The sequence below is a fragment of the Geospiza fortis genome, unplaced genomic scaffold, assembly GCF_000277835.1.
Source record: "Geospiza fortis unplaced genomic scaffold, GeoFor_1.0 scaffold182, whole genome shotgun sequence".
In the NCBI taxonomy this organism is placed as follows: Eukaryota; Metazoa; Chordata; class Aves; order Passeriformes; family Thraupidae; genus Geospiza; species Geospiza fortis.
This window is the reverse complement of record NW_005054367.1, coordinates 1934268-1955306: the sequence shown is the minus strand read 5'-3', so window position 1 is coordinate 1955306 and position 21039 is coordinate 1934268. Positions and strand designations below refer to the sequence as shown.

Below are 21039 nucleotides of genomic sequence, written 5' to 3'. Positions count from 1 at the left end.
AGGGAAAATATTTTTTAATAATCTGAAGTAATATTTCCAGACTCCTCTACTGGCTTGATGCCACTACCTCAGAGATAAATGAAGAATAAAAATTACTTACAATATAAATGACTGCTTGACTTTTTAAAAAAGATTTAACTTTTAACTTGGATGTTTTTGGACTGCAGTGCTCAGGGAGAGATCATAAGTCACAATCATTCCAAGTGTGTATGAAAATCAAGGAAAAGTCTTGAGGTGTTGCTATGACTCACTACTTGTACATTTCCTTTGGTGAGCAGGCTTGTAAAGTTGAAGACCTTGGGAAAGTAGATTTTGAAGAAGAAATTAAGAAGAGATTTAAAATGGTTTATGTGCCAAACTGGTTCTCAGTGGACTTGAAAACCGGGGTGAGATACAGCACCTTCATCTGTTGTTTTAATGTCATGTTTCACTGCTTTTCATATATTGTTTGCTCAAAAAGGTTTTAGTTTGTTAACTTTCGAAGAACATTCATTGCTTATCTGATGGATTAAATTTATTTTCAAGTAAAACAGCAAATTTTACTTTTTAATAATTGGAATAACAGATTTGTTTTAATTAATTTGTGGTATAGTCCACCAGTATAATTATGAATTAATACCGTTTGGTAAACAAAGTGTGCTGTCATGCTTTCAGAAATTCTTTGGTTTGTAGGAGCAAAGTTAAAAATTTATAGACTTAGTTAATCCCAAACAACTATTATATCCCTCATGGTCTTTTGCCAACAGATGTTGACAATTACTTTGGATGAAAGTGACTGCTTTGCTGCCTGGGTTTCAGCAAAGGATGCTGGATTTAGCAGTCCCGATGGTTCTGATCCAAAATGTAAGTCTTAACTGATAGTAGTGGTTTGTTTCAACAAAGAAATCAGAATAAATTCCAGTATTATATGTTTTGAAGTATTCCAGTGCCACCTATGTCAGTATCTGGTTGGGATTTTGAGGTTTTCTTAATACTAAATTCTGTAACATATTCTCCAAAGAAAGTATTTCCTTTTTTTCTGAAACAGTCTTCTTCAGGGTTTATGTTTAATTTTGTTTTAAACTTTTAAGATGCAAAAGGGAAAAAGTAATTATAACCTAATGTAGAGAATGTTAAAGCACAAGAGTGATCCAACAGCAGGGATTCTAAAATCAGCTTTTCCTGAAAGATTGTAACATGCAGCTCTCAGATTGTGACAAGCAGATTTCTGTGCCCATAAATAGTTTGCTTTGGGAACAGGCCTGCTCAAACTCATGGGGAATTTTCAGCTGTGGATCAAATGGACATTATTGTATTGCCCATGGTTTTTTGTGTGATTGAAGTTCTGCCTCACTGTGTGTTGACAGTAAACCTTGGAGGGCTTCTGCTGCAAGCACTTCTGGAATATTGGCCTAGAACACATATCAATCCAATGGATGAAGAAGAAAATGAGATAAACCATGGTCAGTATTTTAATATTTTCTTTTTTTATTACTTTTTCCATGTTTCTTAAACAGATACATTTGTTGTCTTACACCTATCTCTCTGTGCATTATAGACTTCATGTTTTTTAGCACTTCTGAATTTGCTTTACACTAGAAAGCGTGTTGTACGTCTGAAAGTATCAGCAAAAATCTTCAGTCGGTCTGTGAAAAAAAGTAGGTGAATAAATGATTCTGAAGTTACAGAAACATGATGAAAAACATTGATGAAAAACAATTACTGGCAAACTGAGGCTTGACTTGGAAAAGAAACACTAGATAATGACAGTAAATAGCAATAATTCAGTTATCCAACATTAGCAAGTATTCTCTTGACATAATTCCAGTTTTCTTCTAGGTATTGTGAACAAAATAAAAGCTTGATTGGAAAAAATACGTTCAGTGTAATAATACATGAAGTAGCTCCATAGAAAACTCCTTAAAGTGGTGTTTAAGGCAATAATGCTAAATATAATCAGGCCTTAGATGAAAGCCACGTGAAATGTAAGGTAGAGGCTGAATTTGGCAAAATAAGAGACTCTGTAACTCCTGAGTTGGAATTCAATTCAACCCAGGTCAGAGTTAACTGAAGTCTCATTTTTGGTGATTAAGAAACTACTTTCTGTAGATAGATGATGAAATTAAGAAAACTGTACATTCAGCATATCTCACTGCTTTGTGACAAGACTGTGCCAAGAATTAGTTGCTCTCTTCTTTCAAAACTGGCCTCCAAGGAGGTTTAGAACTCTTGGCAGACTCTTCTGGATCCAGCTGCTGATTCTCAGACTGTTGTGTATTGACAGTTTGCAGCTTAGAGCCAGACAAGATTTGAGAAGTGTCACTCACAGGCTTTTGTGGTGTTGGATTATTGATGCTACACTGCTTATTCTTGTGTAGAGGTGTGGATTAGTGCAATGTTTGGAGCACTCCCAACAGAATATTTTCATTGCCTTTCCAAAAGAAAAAAAATAGGAGACTGGCACTGAGCAGTGACTTGAGAAGGTGAAGTGTACCTGTTGGACACTGGCATTTTTGTAGAGATACAAATTTAAATAAACACAAATTATTTTGTCTTTATTTGCAGTGTTATTCCTCTCAATTGTTCAGAGAAGTGTTATGAAAAAATCTTTCAAACTATAGAATTTTTCACTTGCTGTAACTTCAGTATCATGTTTACCCCTTCCAATACAGATTTTCTTTTTTTGTTTCTTTGCTTGTTACAATTTCTGACTATTCTTTGCCTACATATGTTTCTCTTTAGAAAGCTGAGGAATCATTCATCTCATCAGTCTATGCCATTTAAATTTCTTAATATTGCTTGAATTCAACATCTCTTCAAATACAGTAATGAGGTGTTACAGTGTAATGGAGATGATTTTTCCCAAGTGCAAGTCAGGCATCCAGATTCTTCTACATTGTTTCAAGATACCCACTGATTAGAAGCTGCTCTGCTCAAGAGGTGTATAAATAATGCTGATTTTTCTTTAATCTTGTCCTATCCACCTGATATGGAATCAGTTTCTTCAGTCTTTGAAGAACCATACTGCTGTAATTAGCTATAATAAATTGAATTTATAACACAGGAAGTTCAAGGCGCTGTGAGTCTGAGCTTTCCTAGTAGGTTGTTTTGACATCTGGCAAATCCAGGTAGAAGAGCAGTGCAAACAACCTTTCAGAGTTCTGTACTGTCACTCTAGAGGGAAGAACAGTCTTGTCTCAGCAGAGTCTCTTTACTTGATTCCTAATTTTACTATTGTTCAGTTTGACAGAAAAAAGTGGGGAAAAAACCTCATGATTGGGTTTTGACTCTTGAACTTTTTCCTTTTTTCACAGGCTTTTGAAATAGGCCTGCCACAAACCTGTATTGATCTTGTTACTCTCCAGGGGTTTTTTTAATATACTTGTTATATCTTGGAAATGGGGATTTTCTTGGTTTTCATGAAGCTTATGATCTTAGTAATTTACAAAATGCATCTGCTGTAAGTGGAATGTGTGCCCAGTTTTAAGGCCTAGTGCAGTCTCACTGCTGTTTTATGTGTTGTTTTTTTCCCAACAGTGAATGGGGAGCAGGAGAACAGAGTCCAGAAGGGAAATGGATACTTCCAAGTGCCACCACATACACCAGTTATTTTTGGTGAGGCTGGAGGACGCACTTTGTTCAGGTATAAAAACTTACAAATATAAATTCAGTGACTGAGCAATCCCTTTCTTAGTGCACGCAGGAATGTTATCAGAAATGTTCTTTGGCTCTGTTTGTACATTTAAGACGTGTCATTGTCCAGCTGAGCATGTGAGTTTGAGCATCAGCAAAGTGGGGGGTTTTGAAGCAGTAAGAGTTGTGTATAGTCCTTAGTTGTGTGTGATATTTTTGGGTGCCCTCTTTCTGCAAACTGATAAATTAAACTGTGTTTTAGAATGAAATTGTGCTACTTTAGATTGTGTGTTGTGCTGATCTGAGGATGAATTATTCAGGAGCTGCTGCTCACTAGAGAATTGGCTTCTGCTCCCAAAATTAGTTGATAAATCCAGTAGAAGGTTCTAATCTCTGGCAGGGAGAAACACAGGTTCTGTATTGCAATATGTGTACTGGTTACCCTTCTATTTCTTCTCATGCTACATTGAAAAGGCCAACTGTGATATGTGATACATCTGAGACAGTTTAATAGTGCTGCAAAACAAGTGCTGAGCTTGCAAACATTGTGAATTGTTTGACATTTACTGGCATAGAGGATTTTAAATTTAAGGGGTAGGGCATGTTTGATTTGTTAGTTTTGTCTCCCAGGCTGAACAGGCCCCAAATGATGTAACTTTAGTCAGTGAAACAGGGAAACCATTTTCAGCTTGGAAAACTGACTTTTTTTCCTACAGTGTCAATGTATTTATGTTGTACCTGGGGCTTAGTATTTGCCTGCATTGTGATCTTCCCTCTTACATAGCTGCTCCTGCTCCTCAAGAGAACACTGGAAAGACCCCACTGGAGGGAGCAAGTCATGTTTATGGGACCTAAATGGTGGTTTGCAGGACTCTGACAAAATACCTAAATGCAATTTATAAAATGAAATGTGGCTTTTTTGCATCGCTGCATGTGCACGTTTCCTAAAACTGGTTTTATTCTTTCCTTCAAGTGAGGGCTTAGCAGGTGCTTTACATGCAAAGCTCATTTTTTCTCAAGGAGGAGAGAATTGCTTTATGCCAGGTGCCTTTCCCATTCTCCTGACAGTTCTGTACTTCAACACACAAACATAACTCAATCCAGAGCAAAGTACTTTTATATATTTTCTGTGTCATAGCTGTAGTCTCCTGAGATCCTACTCTCTGTTGCTGGGATCTGTCTTCCTACAGCTCCTTCTGCTCTTCACAGAAAATAAATAATCTCTTCCCCAGTAAGTTCATGATCCTAACAGAGTTCAGGCTCTCTGCCCATTAAAAGGGCAGAACCTCTCCTGAAAGCTTTTTAATACAAATGGCAATAATTGTTGTTACAATAAAGGTTATTTCTTTGTGTCTCAGGTTGCTGTGTCGGGATTCGGGTGGTGAAACTGAATCCATGCTTCTTAATGAAACAGTGCCACAATGGGTAATTGACATCACTGTGGATGTAAGTATTGGGTGTATAAGTTTGGCTTCTTTTAGTTTTTTTAAGATGTAGTACAATTACCTTTGCAGTATCTGAAATGACATTTTAAATTTTTGCTGTGTTTGTATTTAAAATAAGCGCTTTCAACATCTGTAATCAAGATCCTTTGAGATGTATCATTTTTGATGTTTCTAGTTAAAGTACTTCTTGCTCAATTTCTTTTGACAGACTGTCTTAGATAAAGAATTCAAAGTCCTGTGCATAATTGGTATCCTTTCCTAGTGAGGAACTCAGGAATAGAGAATACACTTCATATTGCTGCTGTCTTTTGATACTATCTAATTGCCTTTGAAATAAATGTTAATTTGTATTCAAAAGCTAGATGATCTGTGCATCATCTAAATTGAAGTGTCTCAGGAGTATGAGTAATTTGAAAGTTAACTGTGGTGGGGATGTTGATTAGGAACCTCTCATGAGTTTTGATAATTAGAAGCTGAATATACTTCACATAACAGCTGCTGCAAATAGGCGCTGATAATGGTTCATCCTAAATTAACTCTTCTGAAACTTGTTTTCTTCTAGAAAAATATGCCCAAGTTCAATAAGATTCCCTTCTACCTCCAACCTCATTCGTCATCGGGGGCAAAAACTCTAAAAAAGTAAGTAATGCAAATATAACTATCAACATTGAATATCCAAATTGCAGAAAAAAAACCCTGCAAGCTCAGGGGAAAAAAAAAAAAAACACCAAACACCAAAAAACCCACCAAATCAATTCTCTGATTTTTCCAGAGAATTGTTTTGTGCTTGATGGATTTGTAGAAGTTCTTAGTCACTTAGCAGCATTGCTCTAAAGCACTAAGTTATATCAGAATATTTAAAAGCACTGTGGATTTGGGTTCAACAGGCAGTTGTGCAAGTTTATGCTAAGAAATGTCTAAGAACTACCTACTGAAATGGGACTTTGTCTTTTGTGGTATTTAATCAGAAAACAGATGAATTTATAGATTGTTACTCTGTTCAGAACCACAGCTTTGTTTCCTGTTGCTAACAGAGATGAATAATTGCTTTTTGAAAAGGGATGAGTAGGGAATGCAAGCTAGTTTGCCAGTCACATGAGCTGTAACTAGCAGCTGGTCTTTTGAATATCTCAACTACTTTTGAGTTTTTTGCTGTGTGACTCTTTGGCTAAGTTGCTGTTATGATCATGGCATTCTGGATGATCCTGATAATTTACTACTAGACAATATAAAGATGATCTCTGTGTAGTTGCATAGTTTGCTACAGCTAAGGAAGGAGATGTGAAGATAAGAAATACAGTTTGTTTCTCAAGTTTTATCCTGACAAAGTTCTCTAACTCCTATAGAGACCGGCTGTCAGCCAGTGACATGCTTCAGGTGAGAAAGGTGATGGAACATGTGTATGAGAAAATCATCAACTTGGACAATGAGTCTCAGACAACGAGCTCCTCCAACAATGAGAAAGCAGGAGAACAAGAAAAGGAGGAGGACATTGCTGTGCTAGCAGAGGAGAAGATTGAACTTCTGTGCCAGGACCAGGTAAGTTCCCTGTGATCAAAACCAGGCTCTAGCAGTGAAATGGTTGTGAATTTTTGAGTTCTGAGCTTGAAATACTCTGCAGATTACCTCTTAACTTTAAAACTAAGTAAATGTTTTGACAGTGTTAACTTAGTGCTGACATGAGTTTCTGACAGTTGCAGATAGGCAAATGAAGGAATTTTCATAATAAACCTGTTTAATTTGGTGTGGCATGGGGCCCTTACAGAGTTACTTGCTCATAGTCAACAAATGGCCTTAATACAATTCCATAGAGTTGTATTTTTAGCATTTCTGGAATTTTTGAGTTCTGCTTTTTTGTCAGTTTTCAAAATTGGTCCAAAACCACTAATTGCCTAATAAGTGTAATGGAGATTAGGCACTGAGGACGTGGTTGTAATCTGAAGTTACATGTTATTCTGCTAAAATCTTTCAGTAATGCATCGGGCTCAGTTGCTAATTGAAAAATCTGAGCTTTTGCATCGTGTGGTATTTTCTGGGATCCCCCGTGGCAGGAAGGAAATGATGAATCTGACTCCATGTTCTTAGAAGGCTAATTTATTATTTTATGGTATTATATTATTTTAAAGAATGCTATACTAAAGAATAGAGAAAGGATACAGACAGAAGGCTTCACAAGATACTAATGAAAAACCTGTGACTCTCTCCTGAGTTCTGACACAGCTGGACTGTGATTGGTCATTAGGTAAAAACAATTCCTGTGAAACCAATCAAACAATGACCAGTTGGTAAACAATGTCCAAACCACATTCCAAAGCAGCAAAACGCAGGAAAAGCGGATCAGATAATTATTGTTTTCATTTTCCTCTGAGGCTTCTCAGCTTCCCAGGAGAAGAAATCCTGGTGAAGGGATTTTTCAGAAACTATGATGGTAACAGCATGGCTCACCTTGGTATCAGTTTTCAGTTTGGTTTGCTTTGTTTTTTGTTTTTTTTTAATTTCTGCCAGCCTAGCAGAATTGTTGAGTAAAAGCTGCCTTTTTGCTGTGTAGGTTTTGGACCCCAACATGGACCTTCGAACTGTCAAGCACTTCATCTGGAAGAGTGGCGGGGACCTGACGCTTCACTACCGCCAGAAATCGACGTGAGGGCAGCGCGGACCCAGAGCAGCCATCTCTGACTTGACCTTGCTGTGCTGGTTCCAAGAGTAGTTCTAGAGCAGCCCTGAACCCCTAAGGTAGATGAGACTTCTAATGCCTCAGTATGGATGGGAAGTATACATTTAATTGAAGTGACTAATAGACCTGTAATATAGAGGAAAAAAAAAATCTATATGACTTAAACTAAAGTCTGTCCTAGTCTCAGTCAGTGAGATGGGAGGTCCCTGAGTGGTTTGTGTTGTGTGAGGTGTACAGAGAGTGGATGATAACCCAGTGCAGACTTTTGCTTCCTCCTTTTTGCTTTTGGTTTTTTTTCAGAACATAATCCCCTCATCTGCTCGTGCTCGGTATCAAACAGGTTTGGCCGTATTAGTCACTGTTCACAATGTAATTAAGAACTGCACACGAGGTATTTTTAGTACATTCCATTCATAAAGTTCCAGCAATGATTTCTCACAGGTTACTTAAGCATTTCTACCACTAAAAGAAATTTGGAAAAAAAAACCACCAGAAAATAGGTATTGCATACTTGAATGAATGGGCCCATTTAATTGCAAACCAAGGGTTAACATGAGAATTGTTTTAATTGCTTTAGAGAGCTGTTGACATGCAAGATAAGAACACTAGAAAAATATCAGAGCAATGTGAGTCCAGTGATGCTGTGCATCATAATAGAGTGAACGTGCTTTGCAGCAACTTAGAGATTTTTTTTTTCTAAATATATATAACTTCTTCCTGCACTGTGTCCTAGGTGTTCTAAAGACACACTAGTCTAATTTTTGGTAACTGTGCTCCAAAAGTGTGTGACATTTTGTTAAAACTTCAAACCATTCTGATTATAACTTCATATGTTCAATGTTAAACTTTAAAAACTTCTCAGCAGATTTCATATTCATGAGATAAAAATATTGATTCTTCTTTTCTGAGGTTTTATATGCAATTGTTCTTTTGTTAGAGATTTATGCAGATCTTGTTTTCACTGCTATTTCTAAAAATCTGTGACTGTCATAGGCTCACGGTAATCTTTTATAGAAGTTTAACTTATTGGGGGGAGGGAGGGTAAGGGCCTTTCAGCTTTTTGTGAGGAAAATGTGGGGATATCCCAGAAAACCGTTTGTAGCCAGATTTGAGCAAATTACAAACCCTCATAGAGAAATGGTTTAAAAATTACTCTTGTCTGAAGCAGAAGCACAAGTGCCTTCAAGGGGCAGTATAATATTGGAGTTTCTTCAGGAGACACATGCTCTAACCCTTCCTGTATCTTGTGATCAAGATTTAGGTTGAGGCCTAAGGAAAGTCCCAATAAATTGTATTACTGGGATTGTATTGGTCAGACAAAAAGTAAAGTATTTTTCATCATGTTTTATTTGAAAAAATAGTCAAAATATAGTCAAAATAGTCATTGCCTTCTGCACTTTAAACCCAGCAAAGCAAATTCATTGCTTAGACAAAACCATGGTTCAGAATTAAGCTAGCATGTCTTTTCCCATCTTTTGAGATTCAGGTTCAGTTTTCTATCCCCATTTCTGTGTATGCTTAGTTTGACACAACTGTGCTTTAACTGCACATTTTTAGTGCTGTTTGTGAATTAAATGGTTAAACAGAACTGTAACTTTTATTGGTAATCTGTCCTGACTTGTATTTATTACTAGCAAGGGTCTTTGTCTGTTCCAATAGGCACTGTTTGGGTTATGTTTTGTTTCCTGGTTGTCTTCCTGTCCTATTGTATACATTGGAGTTGCTCACAGTAATTTTTTGTTTGAAATCAGCCCAAGGTTGTAACTTCCCTTCTGTTTTTTCTTTCTAACCATCCCAAAACACAGTAACAGGAAAGATTAATGGAAGAGTCTGCAATGCCAGAAGGGTAAATGATGTTTCACAGTTGTATAGAATAAAAGGCTTTAGTTAAAATATTTTCAAGTTGTTTTGTGTACTAGATAAATTGTGCCATTTTGGAGCTTGAATTTAACAAAGGGCTTCAGAGTGCTTCAAAGGCTCAAATAATGCAATGGCTGAAGAAATGGCAATGCCTTAGCAGAATCCTGTGAAGATAACCTTGTAATGTGGTTGGATGTAAGAATTTCTGAGGTGAGCAGACCTTCAGATGTGAGCTCTGAGTCCTGTTGAGGGGAGAATGTCACATGGGCAGTGCTGCTTTTGTACCATGGAAGTATTTTTGTGCTGACAAGTGACCCATGCCAGTTGCTGCTGAGCTGTCTGGGTGTGGAAAGGTTGTAAGAGGCACATGGGAAATCAAACTGGGTTTCCTGATGTTGAAAATGCCAGGACAGAATGCTCAGAGCTTTTGCTGTGGGGATGGTCAGCTGAGCTGCTCTCTCAGAGCACACAGTAATTCAGTGCCCTAATGTGCTCCCAGATTCCCAGCTCTGACTTACATGGTGTATAAAGTGAGAGAAGGGGTTTTTTGCTATTACCTTTAAAATTCTGCCACCTTTTTTGGACTTGTACTGTCTGTAAGAGTCCCGAAGGCAAAAGGAGGAGAGCATTGAGTTTGCAAAAATTAATTAATTTCCAAGTTCATAATAGGAAGGAGTTGTAAATCTGGTGTTTAGTAGTGCAGCCTGTCTCCCAGAAAAGCATTTAAATTTTGTGTGACAGGTAATTTTTTATTCTCTTTAGATGGGCTGGGGCTGAGAACAGGAAAGCTTGGCTCAAAACTTGTAGGTGGAGTGTAAGTATCATTTTAGGATGAGAAGAACTGCTTGAAGGATTTACCATAACTTTAAGGAACACAAAAAAAATATTCAAAATAAGGTCTAGGCAGAAAGGTGGTGGACTCCCCTTCCGTGGAAGTGTTCTAGGCCAGGCTGGATGGGGCTCTGAGCATCCTGTTCTAGTGGAAGGTGTCCCTGCCCATGGCAGGGGGTTGGAACTGGATGAGTTTATTACAGAATCATAAATGGTTTGGGTTGGAAGGGACCTTAGTGTAGTTCTACCTCTTGGTCTTGGGATTTATTAGTTGGATTGTCCATGTATTCCCCAGGAGAGGGGCAGCTAGGGACTGGCAGGGCAGTTACTGGTATAGAGACATTACACCAAGGTATGATTTTTCCTTTCACAGAGGTCCTGTTTCATTCAAACTTTATCCCTAGAAATTTATTGCATTTGACATTTAGAATCAATCTTTAAGCACATGCTCTTACACTGTGAATGTGGTGCTGGCTCCTGAACAGAGCCAGGAAAAGTCACTTCCCAGCTGGATGACAGAGCTGCTGGGAGCACACACACACTTAACAGGAAAGTGATTGATTGAAGGAGCTCCCTGTACTACAGTGGAGGTTTTTCTGTCCAGAGCTGTGCAAACACCATGCAGAGCAGAGGTGCTGACTAGAGCCTGGGTGAGACATGTCTGCTCTCTCTCTGAGGATATTGTGACATTATTCTAAATGTCTTTTTCGGGGGACTCTGAATGCTTAATTACATATTAATTACATGTGTAATAATTACATATTGTAGCTTAGAAATGTAACTTTGAGCAAACAGTTGAAATTCTGCTACAGCAAAAGCAATGCCAGTTGTGTTTGCTTTAGGCAAAAGCCAAGAAGGAGGTTGTGTGGCAGTGCCCAGGAAATGGAACATGCTAATCAATGCAATGAGTAACCTGTAGCTATTTTCTCTTAAGAGCCTGTTCTTGTGTTACTGCTTGGAGGGGAAAATCCTTGCTCAGTTTTGGGGGAAGATGGAGAATGCATGTGGAAGTGCATGAGTCCCACCAGTATTGAGTGGTGTGATCTGTGCTCAGCATTGCACAGATCCATTTTCCTGCAGCATTTCTGAGTTACAGCTCAGGGAAGTGCAGCCAAGTGTGGCTGAGCAGCCTCTGCACAGAGCCTAGAGAGTACAGCAGGAGCTTCAGTAGATTGTCAGACCTGCTTTGAAAGTTTAAGAGGGAAAATTAAATCATCAATGCCTGAATTTGGTGTTAAAATAGTTCTAGTAGGTGCTCAACCCAAAGACAATAAACACATCCACATACATTCATTCAGGTTCAGCCAGAATTAGTTCAGCATCCATATTGCTGTTAAGAATGGGATTTGCATGTTTATCTCTATTTCCTTATCATGATCTTGGGGGTTTACAGTCAATCCTAGTATGGAGTTATGCTGTATGCAAAGTTCCCATGGATCAGGTTAGCCTCAGCTGGGGCAGGGCTTGGCCAGCTTTTTGTGGCCTTTGTTGAGCAGAGGTTTGAGCACCTGGGTGGGAGGAAATCCTGTGGCTCAGAGGGCTGCTCCTGGCTCAGCCTCATCATCCCCGGGTGCTGTGGCATTGGCAGGAGCAGGGCTCAGGGGAGATGGGCTTTGCCTAATCCTCACTCTAATGCTTCAGCTGCTGGGAGCCTCTGTGGATTTAATGTCTGCCAGGCCTGTGTCCTCAGGCTCAACTGGTAATTCTAGGGAGCAGCTCAGGTCTGGCAGATCATCCTGTTGTGTCTAGCCATACAAACCACCCTGCTGCTGTAACATCTGAGGTGACCTCCTTCTCCTCCTGCCTTTGTTCTACCCTTCTCCTGATGCTGCCCAGATAATCCTTCTTGTGTCTGCAGAAGAGCTCTCAAAGTTCACAGAGTGGGAGAAAGGTCACATCCAGCTCCTGCTTACCTGGAAACAGATCTTTGGGACAGCAGCAGCCTGAGTGGCTGTTTGGTATTGGCTCTAAATCCAGCCACCCTCAGGTGCTTCTCCCATTCTTTTTATTTTATTTCGAAACTAAAATTCCAGTCACTTTTCTCACTTTGCTCCCACAAACAGGAGTACTCTCCACTTGCTGGGCTGCAGCTGTGAGGGAGTGTCCAAGAGGAAAGAAATTTGATGAGGAGGTCCAACTCTTCACCTCATTTAGCATTTGAATGATCAGGTTTCAGGTTTGGAGAACACAACATTCTCTGGCTCAAGGTTTAACTACTTGGTTTTCCAAACCCCTTCCCAGAGCCAGTTAACATAACAGACAGAGGCTGGACACAGACTAAAGGAAGTTTAACCCATTTATTATGGTGGCATTTGAAATCTAGCATGAGCTTTGACATTCCCTGCTCTTAGATCTCTAAAAGGTGTTCATGGTAGAGTCATTTAAATAAGCTATTACCATCTCATGGCCGTTTTTGAGAAAGGTAAAGGACTAGAAACAGTCCTAAATAAACAACATGAATAAAACACCACCTAGGTATCTTCAGGCATCAGGCTCCAAGATCAAACAAACCTTAGAATAGTTTAAATTACATTTATTTTTAGTGTTTGGCTGTTCACCCTTGTAACAGTCAGCTGGGGGAACAAAATAGGAAATTTATTTTAGCAACATAGGAAATAAAACTGGCCCATAATTAACAGACCCGTTAGCAGGCTAGAATCCACTGTCAATTCTACTGCCTTTAGTTAGAGCTCAATACATTCTTTAAAGCAACAGGTACTTTGACAATCCTGTTCAGAACTATTGTGCTTGCAGTATTTCAGACTAACAACAGATCAGGGAGAGATTTTTTTGTCAGGGTGGACTCATCTGAAGCCCTCATGTGCTGTGACTTTGCCTGCACTCTTTGGCTGAAGCTGAGCTGTCACAGGCAAACCTGTGGGACCCTGAGTCCCCCCTACATCAGCACCAGCGTCACTTACTGACAGAGCAGAAACAGAGCAGGAGCCAGGGCAAAGGAAGTCAGGCAATATTGTGCTAAATAAGTGTACTTTAGTTTCTAGCCTAAACACACACCAGCCTTGTACCCCTTTCTCTTCATTTACAAAGGGTTTTCATGCAGAAGCTCTATTATTATTGCCTATCAGAAGCTTTGAAATTCCATGATAAATCACTGCCCTGAGGATTATAAAACCATCCATGTCTTCCATTGTCTATGTCATGCTTGCCCTTACATTCAGAAGTGGAGACAAATGCAAACAAAAAAATGCTACAAAAACCAATTGCTGGTGCTGCACAACAGCCCTGTTTTAAACTTAAAATAATTTGTATAAAAATAGTAATGAGTAAATAGAAAAGCACAAAGGAAAGCTATTTCTTGGTCACTACAGGAGCCAAGACATTCAATCTTCACCAAAAAGATTCATCATCCCTATTTTAAAATCATCATCAATTTATTTCAAGTAAGCACCATCATTCCCCCCTCACTGTTTATTTAACTGCATGGCCCCCACCTGGTCCACTCAAGAGCAGAAGTGAATGACAGGAGCCACCACCATGGCTTTGTCCCATTTGAGGCTGCAATTTCAAATCCCATTGTATTTCTTCCTGCCCAGGTAGGGATAAATGTACACAAAGGACTGTTGCAGAGAAGGGAATTAAACCAAGAAAAAGAAGGGTCTAGTAAGAGTACTAGAGCAGTAAGTAAAAGTATCTTAGTGTAAGAAATGCCTTGCAAGTCACAAGAACAGTCTAACCAAAATGTACCATTAGAAAAGCTTTCTAACAAATCAAAACTATAAATATTTTTTTTAATGCCATCAAACATACTGATAAAAGTCATCACTAAGTGTCACTCTTCAGGCACAGTGCCTTTGTAAATACATTCAGGAGCACTTTTAGGCAAATGTGAATTCATGAACTTGACATTCTGCCAGTGTCCAACTTGCTTCTGCATCAATTTTCCTATTGATTTGGGTGATTTTGGACAGCATTCAAATTCTGAACATAGATCAGTCCACTAAACAGTGATTGGAAAAGACAACAGGCTATGTACTTCATGTGATTTCTTGTCTAGTATTGTCTACACTAACAAAATAGAGCAACTGTAATTCTTTCAAAATCAGAAAAATATTCCAGGCTGTAGCAGTGCAGCATTCAGCAGTCTGTAAACAGCAGCAGGATCCATTTCACTCAGGATCTTGTGCAGCTGCTTCTCCTTTCTGCTCACTTGCTGCTTCACGCTCTGGTGTCTCTGGAGCAGTGGGTAACGAGCTCTCCATGCTGTTCACAAGCACCTTGGACTCCTGGTTATCAGCATCAGTTCCCAGTGTTGTTTTTGAAGAAATGTCATGAGGAAGATCAAGAGAAGGTAGGGATGGAATTGAAGGCAGGAGGTCATCCAGTGTGGGCTGCTTGCCTGATCCTTCAGGATATGGGGTTAAACCTTCAGGGTCCAAAGCTGAGGCATTTTCTGGGAAATCGAGAGAGTTGGTAAAAACACAAAACATAGCAGGCTAACAGACAGTGCCTCAGCATTTTCATTTAAAGAAAGAGACCCACATGCTATAAACTTAAGGAAAAGCACATTCAATTTTTCCATTTCTAAACCTGATTTCTTTTTCCATCCCATTTTTGCTGATTTTTATTAAAATCTGCCTGTTTCCAAAAACTGTGATGATGTTAAGTGAGCATGAGTTGGTGCCGTTCCAGAAATAAGACCCAAAGGAAATTTTGACTGCACTTACCAAAATAAGCAGAGGCTTCACTCTTTGGCATTAATGTTTCAGAGCCAACAGGAGCCCCTGCTGCTGGCATGTTGAAGGAGGCAGATGAGGACAGGTTGGACACTTCTGTTAAGCTTGTGAACTCAGAAACTGATATTCCAGACATATCTAGAAATCCTGAAGGAGAAAGCAATTATTAGTTAGATGCAACACAAAATTCTAGATTCAAAAGGACATGTTCAATCCAGACTGAAGTCAGTGAAGTCCCCTTCCTACTAAATGCAAATAAATTTAACTTACATGGTACTTAAATTCTACAGCTCTGAAATCCAGGGAAGTCAAAAACCTCAAGGAAAACCACCACCAGTGCTCACAGTTCTGAATTTAAATCTCTAGCTAGTTTAAGACCGTATTAATTTATTTAGATGTACTCTAAAGAATTGGTGAAAAAAAGCACGCAAGAAAACATACCTGGATCCATAACTCTCTGGAGAGGGGGAGGAGGAGAAAGGGAGCTTTCTGGTGAGTAACCACTCATTGCCTGCTCTGTGGAATGATCCAAGTTCATAACTGCTTCAGAGCTGTCATTCTGAGAGGTAGGTGCCAACAATGGAGTCTGGAATGAGACAGCAAGAAGTAAAAACATTGTTTTACATCAGAAGCTTCAGCAACCCTCCCATGAAAGCATCCTGCCTGTCTCCACATGCACCACTTCAGAGAGAAGCTGTGATGCTGAAACTGAAAGACAAACACCACTCAGGACATGTTCCAGCTCAGCCTTTTAAAGCCAGTCTGTTCTCAGAACTTGGTTCCTGGAGGTGTATCTTTCTCCTAGTGAAGTAGGTGTTTTAACATGATCCTCAGTGACTGGCACAGTACAGGATGCAAGACTTGAAAATAGGGAGAAAATATCTGGCAAGAATTTATATCAGCTGCCACTGGTGATCTGGGACCTGCTCTCCCTTTCCTTCAGCCAACTCCATTCAGGCAAAATTGAATGCTACTCTCAAACATTCTGTATTACCACTGTCCCACACAGCAGAAAATTTTGAAACTCCAGAGAATGTGGCAGGGATTGGAATTTATTTTTTTCCTACCTCTGTGTAACCATTAGTGGATGGCAGAGGAGTTCCAGCTTCTGGTGAGGGTGAAGCTGATTTGCTTTCTGGCTTTTTCTTTGATGTTGTGGACTGTGTTGGAATTCTGTGCAAATAGCCATATCCAATACCACATCCTAAACTGTACAAGAGAAAAAATCAATACACAAAAAGGTGCTCTTAACAAAGCTAATATTTTAAACTTTGACTTTTTTAAACAAGAATAGTTTGTGTCTTATCTATAGTAGGAAATACCTACCTGCAAGAATTTCCACTTAAGAGTACTCAAGGAGCAGTCTGCAATCAGCTTTGAGACATGCACAGCTTAGCTTTCACTGAACTATTTTATATCTTTACAAAAAATTTAATCTGACCTGATGTGGGTTTTGTTCTTGCTTTAGCTGAATGTTTTGACTATGAGATTGCAGATAATGAATCTGCTAATGAGGAACTCAAGACAGGAGTTCTGCCATTTGATTCAACTTGAGCAGGATTAGATCCTGAATGTGCCCAATTCCTAGCTCTAAGCTGTTTTTGGGTTTTTTTTTAATGTAAAGATTAACAGTTTTGGGTGACAAGTGTGAGGAAACAAGGCTTAACTTGGAAACACCAATAACTGATAGCAGTAATACTCCTAACAGGAGCTCATTTAAAGCAAGTGTAAAACCAGTTATCAAGAGAGATCAGTACCTTCCTTCTCCACCCCAAGCTCCATTGGGAGTCACAACTACCTCTCGGATGGAATCTGCCTCAGTGTTATAAACCATCAGCTTCAGAGGCTTCCCCTCGTGGGATTCAATCAGGGAAAAGAAATCCTCTGACTAGGAAAAAATAAAAGATAAAAAATAGTAGTTAACAAACCCATATGTGCAAGTCAACATTTTCTATAGTTATTTACTTAATGTGAGATATTAAACACCCAGAGATAGAAAAACTACCAATGTAGTTTGATCTTTAGTGGCAAATTCTTTTTATTGTCAGATTAAAAGAAAGATAATGTTTACCTTAATAATAAAGCTTCTGTCATAAACATCCACCTTCCAAAATCCCTCATTGCCACCCCGATGTGTTTGATGAGATTTATACAAAACAATCAACACTTGGCAGGCACAAAGACAACCAGTGCCTGCTGGAAGGAACGTGCACCTTACCTCCTGCAGAATCTGATCAGATCCAACAACGTAGTCAGTGTAAGGCTGGAGACCAGCCAGAGCTGCAGGAGACGAAGGCTCCACGTCCTGTGAAAGAATGACACGAGTCATCTGCAGCCCAGCAGGATCAACTAGCAAGATCAAAAACAACTAACTCCCAGAGCAAGGAAGGAAAGAACAATTTGTTAACTGGCTAAAAAAGTTCTCAGATAATCTACATCTACCTGCAACATCCTATAAAACATGCTAAGAAAAATGTACAACACAATGAGTAAGAAAATCTTAACAATTTAAAATTACATCCTCTGAAGATGCTGAGAAATTGCATTTGCTTAAACAACCAGAAACATAAACATTCTTTCCTATTCAGTTCTACTCTTTCAGCTCTTCCTCCTAATTTTAAAATAAAATTTGTGGTGCTTTTTGTAACATTAATATGACTTCAGTGAATTAGGCAACACAGAGACTCCAGTCAGGCCAGAATCCTTTTACTTTTGCCATTGATTCTTCAACATAAAAGGAAAAAAACTTCCCACCTATACAGTTTGGTCTGCTTGGGATGGAGTTATTTTTGTCACTGGGAGTCCTGACAGCCACCCACTCCTTGTCCCTACTCAAACAGCTCAGACAAACCTTCAAGACTGTGTTCCCTTCCTCTGTGTGGCTGTACCACTGTACTTCACATTACTGCTAAAATCACACAGTACAACAAGGCTGCACAGACAGTAAGGAGCCAGGCAAGCACTGCTGCTCACCAGAACGTGCCAGACGTGCTCGTTGGCTCCCTGGAAGCTGCAGAACCTCACGCTGGCTCCAAGGAGGCCTTGGCCTCCCCACATGTTACTGGGGATCACCTCCACCTCTCGGATTTTCATCGTTTTGATGTTGTACACCTCCAGCTTCACTGCTTTCTCAGCATTTGCCTTCAGCAGGTCTTTCAACATATTGTTCTCCTTGTTCTGTAAAGCAGATGCAGGATTAACATTATTTCCAGTTGCACCTGTAACATCTTTGGCATAATTTGAATACAAAGAGCCAAAACTATAGAAGTTTAGGCTCTGTGGTTCACAAACAATCCCAGCAATTTCCAGTTCAATTTTCTTTTACTAGAAGGCAGTCAGTAATGTCAACACACATCCTTTTACAGAAGTACTTCCTGTTATTCCATTTCATCACTGGCATTCCTGTGCTTCACAACTGCTATTAAATAATACCAGCAGTATCAGATGCCAGCTGTAGTCTAACAATGAGCAGCAACATTTCACTTCATGTCTCTGAGCCCCAGCCCTCTTCAACAGCCCTCCAAAGTCACTGCAAACTGACTGTGAAAAAATAGCTTCATTTCTGTCATGTTAGAAGGTTAAATGATCTTCCTCAAAATCTACCCTTATAATGATCACTTCCAAAAAAGACATCTCCTCTCATAAAACCAAGACAAACTTAATGAATTCAGCTTGAATGTGGTTATGGTGGAGCATACAAGACACAGCTCTGACAAAACCCCAACCAAACCCAAGAAAACCCCATCAAACCAAAACTCAACTCTTCTCTCATAACTCAACACACAGGAACTGTGCTCTTGGTCTCAGAAGTATAAGTAGACACACTGATTCTTTTCCATGTTTTATCAAGTGCTGAAACAAGTTTGTTTAAACAAATGTTGAGCTCTGACTGTTGACTCACCAGTTCAGTATTCACCTTGTGGTAGAAAATATGTACAAATGAGCAATAACAAAAACATTGTGTTAAGCTGCTAAGAAGTAAAGGTGAGTAAAGGCATGAACAAAACCTTTCCTTCAAACTTGGGGCTAGCCAAAGAGACTTTGAACCTCTGCAAGTTTTCCTTTACTTTTAATGTCCAATGTGAAAAGTTTCTCTGCTTGTGACAGTTCTGGCTTTTACCTTTCATCATCACTACAGTGCATGTGAGGTGGAAAACAAAATCATCTGAGACTTACAAGCCTCGTGTGTCCTATGGCAATGATGAAATCAAAGAAAGGTTCCAGTCCTCCTTGTTGGGCTGGGGAGTTCTCCTGAACCTGCAGAACACAGATTTTATTGTTATTCTACACTGACCTCCAGTTACATAAGGGAAAGTGTTAATCTTTACACTTGATTCAATATTTACTTTTGAGCTGAGCCAGAGATAAGGCACCAAATGATCACCCTCAAGCAGCAGTGCATAATTAGGCTCTTACTTTTATATAACTATGAACAGATATCCAAATCAAGCTGTAAAAAGCAGGTTTTGTACCCCATATAAGACATAAATATTGTAATTCAGAGTTCACAACCTAGAATTATTAAATACTGAATACTTTGGAGAAAGGTTTGGTTTTCAATGTGCTGCTGCAGGGTTTTCTCCTGTGGCTCTAACAATCTGAGCACTGTGAGAGTCCCCACTTATATCAGAGCCATTTTTCCATGAACACAAGTGACAGCTGGGTTCCCACATTTCCAGCCCACTGGAACAGGAATATTTACATAAGCACACACCTGCCCACGAGTTCTGGTCCAGAAAACTGCCACCACTTACAAAAGATTCCTAATAAGATTTGGGACATCTTGGTTTCATTAGAACCAAAGCTGTCATAGAAGAGATGCCATCACTAGAGAGAAAACTCATAAAACACATTCATACCAGGAAAAACCCCACAAAAAGTTTGCAGTTACATTAAATCCACCCACTTCAAGGTGCACTGACAAAGCAAGATGGGGTTCAGGAATCACTGCAAACCTACTGACAGTTTGCTCTTGACTTCACTTTTTGTTAACTCAGCAGCTCTTAACCTGACATATATTTGACTCCTGAGGGCCACCTCACAATTTAAGCACAAAATTAAAACCCAGGCATGATCTAAACTGGGAAGTTCATTGCTAGGAAAGTTACATCTTCTATTTGGTCTGATGTTACCAAAATGCAATATATATGTATTTACTTTTTTTAATAGATAAAGTTGTATTGGTATTGGGGCTTTTGCTGGCAAAACTGTCTATAAAAGTTATAAAAATTTATTTAATAGCATAGTTACTTCAGTAAAAGCTTCTAAAGCAAAAATAAGAATAAAAATCATGCTTTATTTTTAAACAGTTAAGACTGAGCACTGTAACCACAGCTGTAGTAGATATATTAACTTTTATCACAGCCCTGGACTGCATCAAAAGCAAGCAGGCAGCTTTATACAGATGCTGAGAAACACAGAATGCAGATGAAGTGGAAAGAGCACGTGGCAACAACGCTCCCATTCTTATTCCAGGGAAGGAAAATACCCACTAAAAGAAACGATAACTCATGCAAACAGCTGCTATCTGCCCATCCTTAAACTTCCAGATATGCACTTATACCTCTGTACATGCAGACATCTGCTAAAGAGAGCAGTTACAACAAACTTGCATCTGGGAGAGGCAGCCACGGGGGAAAACACCCTGGAGGGGGAACTGACTCCCTAACGTGATGCTGTAGAGATCCACAGAGAAGAGAGCAGGGAAAGGAGGGAAGAAGGAGAATAGGGAGAGAGAAGGAGAGCAGAGAGACCAGGGAGAGATAAAGGGGAGCAGAAAGAGAAGGGGAACGGGGAGGGGAGCCAGGAGAAAAGGAGGGGAACAGGGAGGGAAGAAACGCTGTTGTACTCCTGAGCTACTCCAAGTTCCCCGAGAGCAGCCCCACAGGCTCCTCCGGGCTGCTCGGCACCCAAGTCCCGCCAG

The 21039-nt window shown here is 39.5% G+C and overlaps 2 protein-coding genes across 2 annotated transcripts in view; one reads left to right on the top strand and one right to left on the bottom strand.

Moving 5' to 3' along the window:
- WDR48 (WD repeat domain 48) overlaps positions 1 to 9627 on the top strand; it is a 25718-nt gene extending 16091 nt beyond the window's left edge. The window contains exons 12-19 of the mRNA XM_031059748.1: positions 279 to 386; positions 747 to 843; positions 1347 to 1442; positions 3517 to 3622; positions 4971 to 5058; positions 5620 to 5696; positions 6404 to 6596; positions 7606 to 9627. Of these exons, the coding sequence (XP_030915608.1) occupies positions 279 to 386; positions 747 to 843; positions 1347 to 1442; positions 3517 to 3622; positions 4971 to 5058; positions 5620 to 5696; positions 6404 to 6596; positions 7606 to 7701 (861 nt within the window). The 3' untranslated portion in view covers positions 7702 to 9627. The remainder of the gene's footprint in view (positions 1 to 278; positions 387 to 746; positions 844 to 1346; positions 1443 to 3516; positions 3623 to 4970; positions 5059 to 5619; positions 5697 to 6403; positions 6597 to 7605) is intronic.
- A 3073-nt stretch (positions 9628 to 12700) lies between these two features.
- The window catches only part of GORASP1 (golgi reassembly stacking protein 1), a 33179-nt gene continuing 24840 nt past the window's right edge, over positions 12701 to 21039 (bottom strand). Inside the window, exons 2-9 of the mRNA XM_014308353.2 lie at positions 19293 to 19400; positions 18090 to 18293; positions 17335 to 17421; positions 16874 to 17004; positions 16184 to 16325; positions 15558 to 15702; positions 15108 to 15263; positions 12701 to 14833 (exon numbers count right to left, since the gene is read on the bottom strand). Coding sequence (XP_014163828.1) covers positions 14550 to 14833; positions 15108 to 15263; positions 15558 to 15702; positions 16184 to 16325; positions 16874 to 17004; positions 17335 to 17421; positions 18090 to 18293; positions 19293 to 19400 — 1257 coding nt within the window. The 3' untranslated portion in view covers positions 12701 to 14549. The remainder of the gene's footprint in view (positions 14834 to 15107; positions 15264 to 15557; positions 15703 to 16183; positions 16326 to 16873; positions 17005 to 17334; positions 17422 to 18089; positions 18294 to 19292; positions 19401 to 21039) is intronic.